The sequence below is a fragment of the Lonchura striata genome, chromosome 1A (genome assembly GCF_050655825.1).
Source record: "Lonchura striata isolate lonStrDom1 chromosome 1A, ASM5065582v1, whole genome shotgun sequence".
In the NCBI taxonomy this organism is placed as follows: Eukaryota; Metazoa; Chordata; class Aves; order Passeriformes; family Estrildidae; genus Lonchura; species Lonchura striata.
In genome coordinates this window covers 61,757,948-61,774,267 of record NC_140741.1, presented here as the reverse complement: position 1 = coordinate 61,774,267, position 16,320 = coordinate 61,757,948, and the positions used below count along the sequence as shown (strand labels likewise).

The 16,320-nt window shown below is 46.1% G+C and overlaps 1 protein-coding gene across 13 annotated transcripts in view; it reads left to right on the top strand.

The window, feature by feature from the left end:
* Nucleotides 1–9,057, top strand: part of ZC3H7B (zinc finger CCCH-type containing 7B) — a 48,434-nt gene extending 39,377 nt beyond the window's left edge. For all 13 annotated transcript variants that reach the window (XM_085569788.1, XM_085569787.1, XM_077783625.2 and 10 more), the window contains 5 exons: nucleotides 36–141; nucleotides 1,187–1,295; nucleotides 2,983–3,116; nucleotides 3,919–4,082; nucleotides 4,837–9,057. In XM_085569788.1, coding sequence (XP_085425914.1) covers nucleotides 36–141; nucleotides 1,187–1,295; nucleotides 2,983–3,116; nucleotides 3,919–4,082; nucleotides 4,837–5,029 — 706 coding nt within the window. In that variant the 3' untranslated portion in view covers nucleotides 5,030–9,057. The remainder of the gene's footprint in view (nucleotides 1–35; nucleotides 142–1,186; nucleotides 1,296–2,982; nucleotides 3,117–3,918; nucleotides 4,083–4,836) is intronic.
* Nucleotides 9,058–16,320: the final 7,263 nt, after the last annotated feature.

Below are 16,320 nucleotides of genomic sequence, written 5' to 3'. Positions count from 1 at the left end.
CTTATGTCTCTCTTGATTGATCCTCTCTTCTTCAGCTGGACAAAGGAACGCCGTGTCCTGCTGGTGATGTCCAAAGCTAAGAAGAAGTGGGTGTCAGTCCGACCACTGCCTTCCATCCGTAACTTCCCACAGCAATATGATGTAAGCCCCCACACCCGGCATGGCCAGGTGCCCCATCCCTTTCCCTTTACTTTCCACCGCGGTGCAGTGTTTTGAGGGCTGCTCCCTTGAAGACTTCTCAGGGAGAAAAGCAATGATGGCTGAGATGGGAGGTAAGGACAGACTGACAGCAGCAAAATACATCCAGCAAAAAGATGGAGCAGAAGAAGGAGCAGCACCCATTTAATCCACTCAACACACAAATGCGAGTTTCCAGTGTTGCTGCTGATGCATAACAAGAGTTGTTAATGCATCTCTGTCTGGCACAGGGTTTGGGAATGAAATTTAACACTCCCCTTAGGTCAGGGTTTCTCAATGTGGGTGAGAGGCGAAATGCTTAGGAGAAGCCTGTCCCTGCCTTTGCTGTGACTGTGTACTATAGATTGTGAAACTTGCTCACAATGGGTTTTGAAAGCAAAACTAAGAACTCAGCTAAAAAGCTGAGTTCAGATATCCCGGCTCCAACCCCAGCCCCAAATGTTATGATAGAGAGTTCCTCTCTCCCTCTTCTTTCTTTTTTCCCTGAAAGAAGAAAACTCCTTCCCCCTACCCTATTGTAGGTGCTCCTTTTGTGCCAGAACAGGGGGATGAGAGATGATCAGTAAATACGATGTTTAGAAAGTTTCTCATTTTCTCTGGCAATGATGCTGCTGGTAGCCGTATGTGCACCAGTGTGGTGCAATCTGTAATGCCACTCTTCACCCACTCAGAGATGGCTGGAGAATGAGTCGCTTTTGGGGACCAGCAGCTTCATCAGCAGGAAGCACTGTTGGGTCAATCCAGGATGCTTCCTGCTGTTGCCCTGTGTCTGTACCCAGTCACCTATGGAAATGGCAGCAGGTGCTGAACTGCCTGTGTGTTTATGTCATCAGGAGACTGAGGAAAAGAATCATGAGTTAATGATATATAGTGTCCTGTTGGCAATCTCTCCTGTGCAACTTAATGCCTCAGCTGGCTATCAAACCTACTTTCCCCTCTAGCAAGGACTGATTGTGCAGATGCTAAATTTTTCTCTCTCTTTTAACAGTTATGTATCCATGCACAGAATGGCAGGAAATGCCAGTATGTGGGCAACTGCTCCTTTGCCCACAGCCCTGAGGAAAGAGACATGTGGACCTTCATGAAGGAAAATAAAAGTGAGTGGGGGAAATGTGGGCCAAAGAGTTTGGGGAGAGGGAAGAGGACATTTGGGCATCTAGAGGGTATGTTAAGACATATTCTTGACAACAGAGATGGAGCTGGACAAGGCTGTTGCCATGAGTTTATGTGGGATTATGGGTCAGGTCTGTCTGTAGCTGCTTTTTTCTTAAATGTGCATGTATCTCTTGAGTCCCTTGCTGTGGGACTAGTGCACAATAGTTTTATGTCTTACATTGCTTCACTGCTGCCCTCTCTTTCTGCATCATTTTAGAATCCACCCTGTACTGTCCCTCCTGTTGCCTATAATGTCCCAGGCCTGGCTCTGTATGGAGCTTTGCCAAAGTACCAGTCCTGGCCTGTAGCTGCTCCTGTATCTTTCTTGTCTGTCTTCTTTCTGGTTTGGCTGTCTTACCTATTTCTGCTCATTGGTCTTGGGCTGTGGCCCTCCCTGCTCATGGCATTGTATTCAAAGGGGTGGAGTTGAGATCCTGAATAAGAAAATCGTTGGGTGGTGCCTTTATAGAGGAATTTGTCTGTATTTAATTCTGCAGGCTTACCTTTTGGGCAATAGTTGGGGGGTTGCCCATATCCTGGACAGCCAGCTCTGTGGCAGAAATCTTTGTTTATTCAGATCAACAGGAGGCTGGGGAAAAAGGGCCAGCTGTCCAGGTGCTCACCTGTCTCTGTTGGAGCTGCTGGAAAGCCTGAAGGACTTCAGGCCTATCCTGAATTTTTTTTTGGTTCTGTGGAGGGTCCTTCTCTCTGCTGAGCCAAACTGTTAATTGTTGCAGTTCAAAGCATTTAATTGCTGGGGCCTTTAAAGCACATGAGACAAGTCTGGGTGTGTTTGCTCAAGCACAAAAGTGAATGTTCAAACAACAGTGTTGTCTCAGTTTGGGGGAACTTGCATTCATTATCCCCAGTTACCTCAAGTTCCTCAATTACTCATTTAGCAAGGAGTAAATCACTAATGCATCATACTTAGAGCATCATATCAATATCTGCAAACATTTATGTTTCCATAGCCTCTCTCAGGAGCTGATCTTGCAAAAGCAGATGTCTACTTAAAGCTTCCACATCAAATTTCCCTTCCCAGAAGTATGTTGAGTGGCTTTTAAATCCAAAGCCATGAGAGACATCAGCCTCAGTTCTCTGGGCAGGTTTTGAACTTAGAGCAAGCTATCATTAGGTCTTCCTGCCCTCTGCAGTGCTTCCTGTGGCCAGCTTGCTTAGGGGCTCTCCTCCCTCTCTAGTGCTGAGGGTGAAGCTTGGGCTTAGAGGGAAGAGATGGATCTGAAACTTGCCTTAGCTTCTTGGCTGGATGAGATGTCTTCTAAGAGGTCAAGTAGAATCCGGCCTCTTGGCTAATCATCTTGTGGGGTGAATTCCAAGGAGATCTTGCAGCACGTTGCCACCTTTCTGAAAAGTTTGTGTGGCTCTTGCCCCAGTTGCCCTTCAACTGATAGAAGACACTCCCTCATGCCAGGTGGTGTGGTGTGAATTTGCCTCCTCTCCCCCAAGATCTTATCTGAGGAGGTGACATGGGGCACAAGCCTTCAATCTGGTGCTGCTGCACAGGCAAGGGGAGGGGAGGGAAGGGCTGCCCCAGCATTTGTCCTTTTCTCATAGTTTGTGCAGCAGGTGGGAGGTTGTTGAGTGGCTTAATGTGTTGCCTTTGTGCAGTACTAGATATGCAGCAGACGTATGACATGTGGCTAAAGAAACACAATCCTGGGAAGCCTGGAGAGGGAACACCACTCACGTCACGAGAAGGGGAGAAACAGATCCAGATGCCCACTGATTATGCAGACATCATGGTAATAAGCTGATCTCTTGTCATTCATTCCTTCTCCTTCTTGTCCTCTTCCGTAATGCTGCTAGCCTGCCTCTCTCCTGTGCTTCAGGTGTGGCTAGCAGAGACTGCATTGCTCTAGTGTTAATACAGTTAATACAGAGCCTGTATTAACATAGGTTAAATGGACAGCTTGGAGCAGCACAGAAAGAGCAGCATACCTGAAGTGGGAAGAGATCGACCTGGGGTCAGCAAGGCTCTACAATGGCTTTTCTGTTAATCCCCAAGTCATTACGAGTCTATCTTAGGTTCCCTTTTGCATAGGCTCAGCCTCTCTCCAGGGTTCCTGGGCAAGCTGGCAAAACCATTGCAGGCCTGTCAGAAGGGGAGAAGCTTGGAGAAGAGCTGACACAGAAGCCTTAGAAAACCAGAGGCGGATGTGTTTCCTTATGCTATGGGTGGTACTGATGTAAGGGTCTGTGCTGCTGAAGAGTTCTGCATTGCCTGTGAACCTGGGCACCTTGCAGTGAGACCCCACTGGGGCCATCAACAGGGGCAGGGGGACCATGTCAATGAACTGAGCTGCCCTGTCCCCTAAGCCTGTTTGAGCCATAGATAAACTCTGACAGAGCATCTCCTCTGTTCCCCTTTAGTGTCAGCACAGTGCCCTAAATACAATATAGCAGAGAAACATGGGTAGTCATAGACTGAATGGAGCTTCCAGGATGCTCTGGAAGGAAAGGGGAGAGGGAGTTCCAGCATAGGAAGGCCAATGGATGTGAATGTTATTGCACTGACTGGCCCTTTTCCCTGTCTGCACTGGTTAGATGGGCTACCACTGCTGGCTCTGTGGGAAAAACAGCAACAGCAAGAAGCAATGGCAGCAGCACATCCAGTCAGAGAAGCACAAGGAGAAGGTCTTCACCTCAGACAGTGACTCCAGCTGCTGGAGCTACCGTTTCCCCATGGGCGAATTCCGGCTCTGCGAGAGGTACCATTGTCTCACCTCCCTCCTGTGCCACTGCTGCAGGGACAGGGTAACAGACCCAGGGCCTCTGTCATCCCTCTTCATCCTCTCACCAAGTTCTCAGAGACTTCTTCATGGAGGAGGAGTGGGATGAGATGACAGGTTTGGGTGACAGGCTGCTGTTGGATCACAGAGGTGCTCAGCCATAATACTGAGGGGTAAAAACACATTCCTGAGCATGTGTCTTTAGAAAAGGAGAGCTTCCTATCTGCACCTGTGCTCTTCATAGCCAGGATGCTCTCAACTCTCAGGCTGCTGAACAGTCTCCTTGGCCCAGTGCTTTGGGGAATCCCAGGTGCCTTATTAAATGGTTTGAATGTCTCAAGCCCTCTGAATCAGCACTTTAAGGTGCCTTCAGAAAGTTTGTGATGGTTAAAAATGCCACTTGGGTTAGCAAGAAGGTTATTGTCTTTCATGCTGGTTACCTGGCATTTCCTCTCTTGTGCATTGCTTTTTCCTCATCCCTGTTGGTCCAATTCCAGCTCACATTTTTTTGTGCTCTTGACTAAATCCCCTTGTATACACTTCTCATTTTGCTGCTCTGTGTTTTCCCCAGCCTTGATGTCTTTCCCACCTGCACATGGGTTTGTAGGACAATCAGTTCACCCTTAAAAAGAAGAGTTCACAGCATGTTTCAGTGGGTCCTGATAAAGTACCCCAGAGAGCTCAAGTCCGTGTACTGAGGGTGCCCTCCTGACTGTGCTCCTTGTGCTGGCAGGTTCCAGAAGAACAAGGCCTGTCCTGAGGGAGAGGAGTGTCGCTATGCCCATGGGCAGGACGAGCTGACCGAGTGGCTAGACCGGAGGGAAGTGCTGAAACAGAAACTGGCCAAGGCTCGCAAGGACATGCTGCTCTGCCCCAGGGATGACGACTTCGGGAAATACAACTTCCTATTGCGGGATGACATATAGTATGAGCTGGGGGGAGTCTGTCAGCTGCAGAAACACAGGGTGGGTTTTCCAAGTGGCAGTAGCAGGGAGAGCGAGATCTGTGTCTCGCAAAGAGAATTTTTTCTTTTGTTTTGTTTTAAGATTATGAGACAGTGATTTATTAGTGACTGAATTTGTGAATTTGATTCTTGTTGGCCAGCGACGCCACACTCACTGAGTTTATGATCCATCTTTTCTCTCTTCTTTCCCCTAAATTCTCCTTCTACTTCATCTTTTTGTTTTCACTGTCCTTCAGTCAAAGTAATTAATTCAGTCTGTATTGGGCTGCAAATCAGAGAATTTCTCCTTGTGTCATTCTTCTGCCTTTCAGTTCAGAGTATGACTGCAGAGGTCTAGAGGACAAAGTTGAGAGAGAGGGACAGAAAAGTTGTGGATACCCCATCCCTGGAACTGTTCAAGGCCAGGTTGGATAGAGCTCTGAGCAATGTGGTCTAGTAGAAGATGTCCTTCTAAATGACAGGGGGATTGAAACTAGATTATCTTAAGGTCCCTTCCAGCCCAGACTATTCTATGATTTTATGAAATCTGGTGATAAGGTAACTGTGAATTTCATATGTTCCTTTTATCAGTGCTGCAGACTAAGCTCCACTTACTCTGCTGCAGCCCTCCTGCTCTTCTGGGAGCTTGGTACCAGAAAAAACAGGAATTGTGGTGCAAAGAAGGAAAACCACTAGATTTGGCTTAAAAGATCTAGGCTTATGTTCCAGATGTCTATATTATTTACCCTGAGGCATCAGCTAGTGCTGAGGAGGATAACAGCTGTGTGGTATAAGGAGTGCAAGGTAAAAGTAGTAAAGTTATAAAACTGCTTGCAGCAGCGGGAACTGGGTTGTAGGTGACTTCAAACTTCAGCTGACTGTACTCAGAAAGCAAGCTGGTGACTTCTCATTAGATGTCCTTTTCAGTGTGTGCAAGTGTTCAGGGCCGATAGTAAGGATTTGGTTTTTTTGGCTGGTGTGACTGGTGCAAGTATAACAGAACCCATCTAGGAGGTATAGTGGAGTCTGTGACACACTGTGTGTCACTGAAGTCCACACAGCATTATCAGTCAGGAGGGAGGTGGTCACCAAAAGGAATCTGTATTTCTGTTGCCTTGTGTCCTGAAGAGAGGGAGGGAGGGAGGTAGTGGTGTTCTTTCTTGCTCTTTAAATGGCATGTGTTTCTGGTTACTTAGAGCTGCATTTTTCCCTGCACTGCCAGAAGAACTGGGTGGGGACCCATTTAAAAAGACACCACTGCGAAGCACAGGCACTGTTAAACTAGTGGGAATCCAGCTGGAAGCACTTACCAGTACCAGAGATCCAGCCCCCTCCACCTCAGAGCCAGAGCACAGAGCTTGCGGATGCACAGTGCAACCAGGATGTAACCCAGAGCAGGAACACAGTGGTGGAGAACAAGTGGCACAGCGGGACCCAGCCATGGCCTGTTCTTGTGCTGTCTGATGTGAGCTTTGATGAGGTAACCAGTAATGCTGAATGCTGGGACAGAAGTTTTGCTTTTTTAAGTGGCAGCAGTGAGAAGCACTGCTGCTCTGCATGCCAGCCTTGTCCTCTCTGGCAGTCTCATCCTGTAAGCAGTAAATGTGTCCTTGTTCTGAACTTCCCTCTGCTTCTCCTGTCTGCAGTCCAGCTCTGCTCTGCAGTTTTGCATGCATGGATGGCACCATCCAGTCAAACACAAACACATCTCCCTCCCAGCCTTTGTCAGGGTTGTCTTTTTCACACAGATTCTCCTGGGACAGCAGTCTCAGAGCCCTTGGGGCTGGTAGGGCTGTATCCATGGTGAATACAATCTGGGCAGGAACCTCTTGGTGTTTTAACATTGCTGTGTCCTCCTATTCTTCTCTGCTCCCATATGCTTGGGGTTCAGAGCTTCAGGAGAGATGGGATGTGGAAATCAGGAGATGTGGAAATGGTGTGGGGCAGCTGTCATCTTTGTAAACCAGCCTTCAGGAGGGTACTTCAGCTCCACTGGGATATTTAGGGTCCAATTATGGAGTAGAGTGCTGGAATCTTTCCAGAGACATGGCGTGCTCTAAGTAAATGGAATGCACTTCTGCCCTTAGAATCATTAAGTTGAAAAAGACCTTGAAGATCATCAGGTCCAGTTGTTAACCTGGCACTGCCAAGTCCCAGACTAAACCATGTCCCAAAGTGCCACATCTACATGTATTTTTCAATACCTCTGGGGATGGGGACTCAGCCTCTTTCCTGGACAACTTAGCCACTTTTCTGCTGATCTTTTTTCCCTCTCCCTTAAAATATGGATGTTAGTCTCTGGTTTGCTATGAGCAATACCAGACATGGCAGGTTTTGAGTGGTCAGGGCTGTATTTTCTCCTTGTTCTTTGTGGTAGCTATGGTATCTTCTCCTGGTCATCCTTGTGCTAAAGTGGTCAACTTTAGAGATGGGAGGAGACAGGCATCAGCTCCTGGGTTAACTTGTTCTGCCCTTCTTGGGCAGAGATGCCAAGGAAAGAAATCTGGACTGGGGGACACTGGAATGTGTTTCTTATTTTTAAAACAAACCTGCATCTCTAGTGTGACTCTAGCACTTGCTGAGCCATGATTTCTCATGTAACCTAAACAAGTTACAGAGTGGGTCACTGTCCACTCTCCCTGTCTCTGCAATGAGAGCTGAGCTGCTCAGTGGGGCTTCAGAGGTTTGGGCTGGGGCTGAGATGGGGAGAGGGTGAGGTGATGTGACATAGGCCCATGGTCATGGAGGTTGCATCAAGCATCTCTTTCTTTTCCCTGATATGATAACCTGGTCTGTGGTGTTGCAGTACTTCGTCACCAGACTTGTTTTAGTGTGTATATATGTGACCCTTCCCATGAAGCATATATACACAGGTATTAAATATATTGCTCTATATAATATTATATGTATGTGGTATCGAAAGAATCTTTTAAATGAAGGTAAAGGAAAAGGACTTAGGCCAGGAAACGCAGCATCTCCAGTTTAATTATGAAGCCTTTTATTTGGGATAGGGAAAGGGAACTAACAACAGAGGGGAGGGTTTTATATAGATAGGTATAAACTTTGAGATGGGACAGGTTTCCCTGTTCACATTTTTGAAACCCTTTAGGATGTCCTTGCAGTCCCATCTCAGTGAGAGAGTATTATACTGCTAACTAGTGAGTAAAGTTTAATATAAGGCTTTGCTTATATTATTTAAAGGGATATTGTGAAAGGCAGGAAGTTTCACACTTGATTTCCCAGGCTTGCTTTATCAAGCCAAGAGGGTTTTCTTCAATGCATTATGTGCTCTCAGCAGAAATGCTCAGTGCTCGCAGCTGTACAGCAGATAAACCACAAGTTGTAGGGGCTGCTTTAGTGGTGTTCACAAGACCCTGTGATAACTCTCTCTTCTTTATTTGTGTGAGAGAAGAAAATTCTGCAGCACAAAACCAAATTTGAGGGTTCTTAACAAAGGACATGTTAATGTTTTAATTTTGTAACATTAGAAGAAATTTCATGTCCTGTAAAATAACCACAGACATTCACACAGAGCAGAAACTTACTAAATGCTGAAGGACTTAGTGAAAATCTTTTCCCAAATTCTTAGGTAGGAGCAGGGATTTAGGTGCCCTGGCATTGGAATTAACCAGGCCTTTACAGGGAGAAGTTAAAACAAACAAACAAACAAACAAACAACAAAAAATACCCTACTTAGCTTGCATGAAACTGTATGTCAGAAATTGATGGGTTTTAGCAAGTGAAAGGAAAAGATAGCAAGGGGATGCTGCAGTTCTGAACTGGGTAGTAATGATTTTGAGTCCTTTAATATGTCTTCATATTAATATAATTTAAGAATACCACGCTTTACTATTAAAAAAGAACTTAGTATCTTTCATAAGGTCTAGTATCAGGATAAATATGTAGATGTTTTAACAACATTTTTGTTTTTGTTCTTAAATAAAGAAAGAAAAACCAAACTTGCTTCTTTTAGCCTTTGTAATAGAAAATAAAAGTGTGCACTTTAAATCCTCTCGTGATCCAGAGTGTGTTTGTGTTTTTCAAACAGCCTGCAAAGCATTTTATCTGGCTTTTAGGTTTCCCTGCTGTGAGGAGGGAAGCAAAGGGAGCACATCAAGCATTGGACCACTGTGGCTTTCTCCCATCTTGAAGTATAATCTGTTACTCTTCTTGCTGAGTGGAAAATTGCCTGTGTGCATATTAACAGTTGATGCAGTTCAGACACACAGCTCTAGTGAACTTTAGGTGTATTTAAGATGTTTTGATTCACCCCTAGTGCCAAGAATCCATGTGCTCTGCATTAACACATACTTTCAGGTGTTTGGGTAACCTGTGTTTAGATAACTCCAGTAATCAGGTAAACACCTTCATATAGAGATTCTTCTGTGTAGGCTGCTCTGTTCAACCGGGTTGGCCAGTTCTTCTGCCTGGCTGCTGCACCCTGCTAGGGAACATGTCCTTAGCCCCACTCACTGAGCTGCACACAGCTTGGGTCATGGGAAGCATCTGTGCACTTTCCTCCTAGAGAGGATGCTGTGTGAGGAAAGTGCATTGGGGGAAGAGGTCAGTGTGAAAACATTTATTAATAAACCCAGATTCTTTATTTTTTGAATCTATCATGATGTAGATTAATCTAGAGTCTTGATAAAATCAAAACTGGACATGTGGTGGAGACATGGGGGTCCCATGGATCTGCTCTGTTACTGCTGTATAAACTGGTAGTGACCAGAAGATCATATCCAGTGAGGCCTGAAGAGACAAGATTTGTCACACATCTTGATGTGCCTTCGTACAGACATAAGCACTCATGTCCTTCTGGTTAAAGAAGAGGCCTGCACACATTCTTGTAGTGCAGGAGGGATGAGGACCATGTGCAGTTCCAAGGTGCATCGAGTACATACAATGTGAGGGACATTAGTTTTACATTCCAAAAACAAGGCCATGCTGAGGCATGCTGGCAATGGTTTAGGGTAGCTTTTCCACTACAATTGAAACCAGAATTTTCAAACTGTGAGACAGACAAAGCATCAGGAGAAGAATACCTATTTTCCTTGCAGATTTGAGCCTCAGCTGTAAACTGGCGTTTCTTTACTGAAATAAACTTGTATTTTGGAGAGGAAGAACAAGAGTGGTGATTTCAGTAATCAGATCTTCCTAGGAATTTCAGCAGATACAAAGACAAGGCAGAGAGACCCAGGTCAGCCAGGAAAAACCCAAGTTCTATGGAAGGTTGAGAGGAGCAGGGTAGAAACCCCTAATGCCATCACACAGCAGCCTGGTAGAGGGAGTTTGCTGCAAATGAGAATCCTAAGCAATCCTGTAATGGAGTCTGCCTACCATGCTCTAGAGAAACGTTTCTGGGCAGTGACAGCAGATGATGCAAATGCTGTCTTTTTCTTCACTGTATTTGCTGCTGCCATTGCAACCAGGAACAAGGTTATGTTGTGTTGTGTCCTGTGCACAGCGAGCAGCAGAGAGTTCCTGACATGCATGAGCTGGGGAGATGTGTTGGTCACTGGCTGGGCACAGAGGACATAACTGTAGGGCAGCTGGGGGGAAAAACATGGGGCAGAAAGCAACAAGCTAAATAGTAAAAGAGGCCTAGATGGGAGTGACTAGTTGGAGGGAAGTGGAGGAGGAAGGGCTGTGGGCACACAGGCTGTTTGATATGTGGTGGAGGAAGGCACTAAACAGACTTGGTTGGGTGCTATGGGATGGCTGTAGGCAGAGGTCCTGTGGACACACAGGTATTGGGGCTTCCTGGAAAGCTGCAGACTCTGGTCAGGAGCTGAGCCATGTCTCATTTAGCCTCACCCTTTTCTCCCCAGGATGGGAGTGGACAGGACCTGTCCATTCCACATAATTTCTCTCCCTTCCCAGATTGATTATCACCTCTTGTTTCTTTGTGGTTCCTCCTCCAGGCAAGAGCAGTGTGTCTTGGTGCCACTGGGACAGGAGTGGTTTTTCCTGAAAACAGCTCCAGGTGCAGCAAAGACAAGAGCAGGGACCAAACCGGATGACAGCTCTAGCTGACTCATTTCCCACCACAACAGCCCTGTCCCTGGCAGCTCCCAAGATTGCCCCTTTCAGGAATGCTCATATCTGCACTTTATCTTATGGATGGCAGTGCCCCAGAAAACTACTGCTTGTTCCAGGGAGCCTTAGGAGGCACAAAGAAGGCAGAGAACCTGTAAATAGGGTAATTCATAACCATCTGAATTAATCATCAAAAAAATTACATTTACCCAGGGGTGGGATAGAGGTCTCTAAAGCTAGATGCCAGAGTAGATTTGGATTGCTTTGAATTGGAAAAACACTCGGCTCTGGCATATGCTCTCTGGCATATTTCCTTTAAGCTCAGTGGATTTCCTTCGTCTACCTTAGCTGTGGGCTTCCAATAGTGTTGCAGCCCTCCAGGCAGATGGTTGGGAAGGATGAAGAGCTGCATAGTTTTGCTAATTGAATACCAAGGCATGCGCCCCCATCTGTACCCCAGCAAAGCTCTGAGACAGAGAGGGAAAGTCCTGCTTCCATAGGAGTGAGATGGCCTCCGTTTTTTTCAGGAAAATTGCTTGAAAATAACTGCAACACAGCGAGGCATTGCCCCTGGGAGCTGTGGTGGGGATTCAATACAGCAGCAGTGTTTCAAAAGAACCTCTAGGCAGTCAGGATCCTCTCCTGTTTGAGACCGTTCATGTCTTGGTTTTGGGGCATCAGTGGCAGCCAAACTGTCAAAGCTTTTTTGAGGGTAATTTGTTTTCTTTCAGCTCACATGCCTTCCCCAGGCTCAGATGACTCCTGTACCTTTCTGTCAAGCTCAGACCTCTTGTGCTACAATACTGCAGGATCCCTCCTCTTGCTCAGGACCACGTTGTCCTTAGCAGGTGTAAGTAGGAAGAGATGGCTGACAGAAAACCCAGGTCCTTACAGGCAGCCTTGGTTTTGAGAGAGAAGCAGCCACAGGGATGTGTCTCTTCCTGTCCCACACAATGATCTCCCATGGCCCAACATCACTGGCCTTGGATTTCCCCATCCTGATTTCAACCCCTTGATTTATTGCTGCTCTTGGCACCTCCTGGAGTCTGCCTCCTGCCAAAGCTTGTTCCAAGAGCTCCCAAAGCTGTCTCTGTTCAGGCTTCCAGAATATTTTCAGAGCAGGGAAATGCAAAAAGGCAGCTCTAGGTGTCCTTCCTGCCCAGGACAGTACAACTTCTGGTGATCCCAAGGCCCTCTCTCATGTTTTCTCCCTGCCTAGCACCTAGTTCTCTGGCAAATGGCACTTCACAAGGGAAGGCCATGTGCAGACACGCAGAGCTGTGGTGAGCCCAGCTGCCATGTGAGCACCCAAGAAGGGGGAGATGTCTTGGCGGGGGTGGTGAGGAAGCAAAGCTCATTAACTTTTTGGCACTCGTTCTGGGGAATTAGTTTTTAGAAATTCTTTTGCCTCGGGCGGTAGGTGCAGGCACTTCCTGCCATGGAAGTTCATTGCTTGGTTGGGAGATCCCAGTGCTGCTCCTCCACACAGGGAGACAGGCAGGCACATTTGTATACATACATAGGCACATGCATGCATGCCATACCCTGCTGGGGAAAAAAGCCCTTTCAGAGGTAGGAAGGGAGCTCTCAGGAGTGAGGTGTCTGTGTCACATGTTGCTACCATCAAAAGTACCCAATGGGTTACATGTCCATGTTGTAGGCACCAGGTAGGGTCTTTAACCAACACAGAGCCTGAGTCCCACTTTTTCCTCAGCTGTACAGCCTCCCATGCTGGCTTCATTACTCCTACTCTCAAAGTAATCTGCTTGCCAGAACTCCTCCCTTGGATTAATTGAATACACTTGGCTGTGGAGAGCAGAGATCCCAGATCCCAGATCTCTGCTGACACCTTTGTAGTCTAGCCACAGCCTTCCCTGCTGCTGCCATTCTGGGTATCCCTGAAGCTCCATGGATGTTTGTTGGCACTAGCAGCATCTCAACCCAGAAGAAGACAAGTTTCTGGGATGTGTTGCAAGTGTCCATTCAGAATGGCCATGGTGAAACTCAGCCTCAGACCTCTGCCAAGATGAGAAAAATTCCCTACCAAACCCAATGTACCACACAAATAAATAGTTAAGTCTGGAAGCTGAAAGGGGAATGTAAAATTGTCCTAGGAACTAATACAAGAACAAAAAATTGTAAAGATGTCTGTAAAGAAGCAGTGATTGACCTCTGCAAAGGATTTGCTTGGATAAAAGCAAAGTCCCTTCAGTACTGCTGGCTTCTGTCTGTCCCTTGTCGCTGCCAGTGGGCCCCAGATCATACAGAACAGATAGCCTCCTCAGGTTTTATCTCTGGGGAGGCATTAATTTGACTCTCCTCTTCCTAGCTTATCTTTCAAACAGAATAAGATATTTAAATGTATTTATCACTTTGCCAAGGTGTAGCATGCTCTGGGGATGGATGGATGGATGGATGGATGGATGGATGGATGGATGGATGGATGGACGGAAGGATACATAATAACGTTGCATAAGCTTTGTGTCATTAGAAAATCAGACAAAAAAATTTTATTTTCTAAGAGGACACATTCCATTAGATTACCAAGCCAAACTTTCACTTTATTGGAAGAAGCTGAGATAAAAGCAATTAGTAATAATCACCACTAATGCATTTCTTTGGTCAAATGTCATTGCTGCTGCTGGGTTCCCCATCAGCTGTGCTTTCAGACACACTTGAGAAACAGTTAAATTCCCTTTTTTAGTGGTGGCCTCACAAATCGATAAGCAGCCAGGTGCCACCACCAAGGACAAGACCCATAGCAATAATCTGCAGGAGTTTCTGACTGAGGAGACGCCCAAGTGTGTCACTGGCTCTTGTTTTGGGTCTGAGGGAGGCAGCAAGACACTGGCAGGAGCAGAAACAGAGGAAAGGCCACTGCAGATGTGCTGTGAAAGCGGCCTTGTGGAGGAGTTGAGGGAATACTCCTGGGGCTGAGTGAAAGATGTCAACTTGGACCCATACACAGAGAACCCCCTTACCCGGCTCCTTATAATGAGCATGGTTGTATCAGAGGTCTGAATGTCTGAAAAGATTCTTCAAGGTCTCAAACTGCTAGGAAGGCTGTATCTATGAGTAACACCTCAGCAGTGTTGCTCTACAGTTCACTTTGGACCCAATGGCACACCTCTCTAGAGCCGTTAGAGACAGGAGTAGAATTAGAGGTTTTAAAAGAGACATTTACATGCTTTGGTGCCTGCAGAAGCATCTGAACACTGCAGGAAAGCAAAGAGGTCAGGGGATTGAAGGTACAAGAATTGGTTCCTTAAAAAAAGAACAATTCTGTTGAATAAAATTGTAAAAGGATGGAGAGTATGGACAAGGCAAATGTTGAAGGACCCACAATCCTCTCCTCAGGAATGCTGAACACACTCCTTGGGCAAATGTGCCAAGAGGTTCAGCCAGCACAGCTGGGTGGCGTGGGTAGCTGCTACAAGAGAACTGCAGAAAATACAGTGAAGTTAGCCCTGGTCTATGCCAGTTAAATTTGTGTTCTTGGAGTTTGACCTTTTCCATCACATTAGGTACCTCCTTTTGTGTGCCATCCACTTAGGGCCAGTATAACCGACTATGGCTGGTTGAGTCTGTGAGAAAATGTGCTGTTAAGGGCTGACTGGGTTTCTGAGTGATGGCTGGGGCAGAGCTGCCAGCAACTCCACTAAAATGGGATCACAAAAACAATAAAAACATCTCTGGTCTGACAACAGTGCAGCCAGCACAAGTGATGTAATCTGTGGCCATGCCTGCATCTTTCCAGAGACAATATTTCAACTTCATTCACTAAAGCAGCCCAAATGCTTTGCTCTCCATGGCAGGGATATGGTTGCAGACAGACATTCCCTACTGCTATGACTCTACTCCATAGTATATTTTCTGATTCTCTGGGGCTTGAAGACAGGGTAGTGTTGATGGTTCCAGCTAGTGATATTACCCAAGCTCTTCTGGTGGGCAGGAGCTCACTGTTCTGGGATTCTGAATCAAGAGGGACATACAGTATTGGGAGGAGACTTTGTGGACATGGCAAAAACTAGATGAGATGTAGATTTCATCACTCTCAGATCTCTAGACAAAAAAATTAGAGATGTCCATTGCAGGCAAATAATTAAAACTGCTAAGAGACAATTTAGATGATCTTTAAGGTACTTTCCAACCTAAACCATTCCATGATTCTGTGAATTTTCTCTAAATGAATGTCTTCATTTTCTGCAGCCACAAATGTCAGTCAGTTGCTGTAGCACTGACTTCACAACTGTGAAGTTCTTGGGTACCTCCAGACATGTGGTCAGATGTTTGTTCAGCTTTCATAACAAGTTTGAGCCTCAGACAAAACCAGGAGGTCCAGCTGCACCTGGCACTGGACAGCTACCATGTTCCCACTGACTTTCCCTTGCCAGCCTGTGATAAGAAGCGAAACTAGGCATATATGACAGTAGCTGTCCCAAACATCAATGATGCCTGGCATGACTGAGTGACCCCAGTCTTCCAGAATGGACTGGAAGATTTCAGAAAAGGACATGGATCTCCTGGCTGGCAGGCTGTGCTCCAGGAAGGAGAGATGTGATCATGTCTCTTGCTCACAGGAGCCAGAATGCAGTGACCATCTGCAGACTGCTGGCTCCAGCTTTGGGTGGGTGGAGAACACTGTAACAGCCCACAGTTAGTATAGTACTGTTCTCCCTGAATGGCTTCACCACTGATGGTTATGACTGGCTCAAAATCTGAAGAGGTTGTATCATAATTACAAATTCTACTAAGTTAACTATTGTGTAATTTCTGAGCCTGATTAGATTGGGATCTAGATCACGAATCTTCTCCAACTAAACTCAAATTCTCAACCACCCAACCTGGCTAGGTAATTCTTTCTTTTTGGTTTCTACTTGGTTAAATCAAATTCATTTCCTTATGGAACCAAACACCATGCCTGATTTTGCTGGAGAGTGTCCAATTGCTGTGCCTCACAAACCAGTGTAGGAATACCTGGTTTCTACCAACTTACACTGGCACTGTAAGGCTGAGCCTGGCAAAACAGACAGGAACAAACTGAGAAATGAAGGCACTTCTGTTGAAATACCACACTCAGCAAAAGACCATAGCACACCAAGTTCTGAAAAAGAGGATCAGACTTTTATCCTCCTGTCTCCAGTCCTTTTCTCCATGCTAAGAATTTCACTGAGAGGAGAAGAGGAGCTTTGTGTGCTCAAGATCTTACTTAACCAGCTGTTACCAAGGTATTTGCAG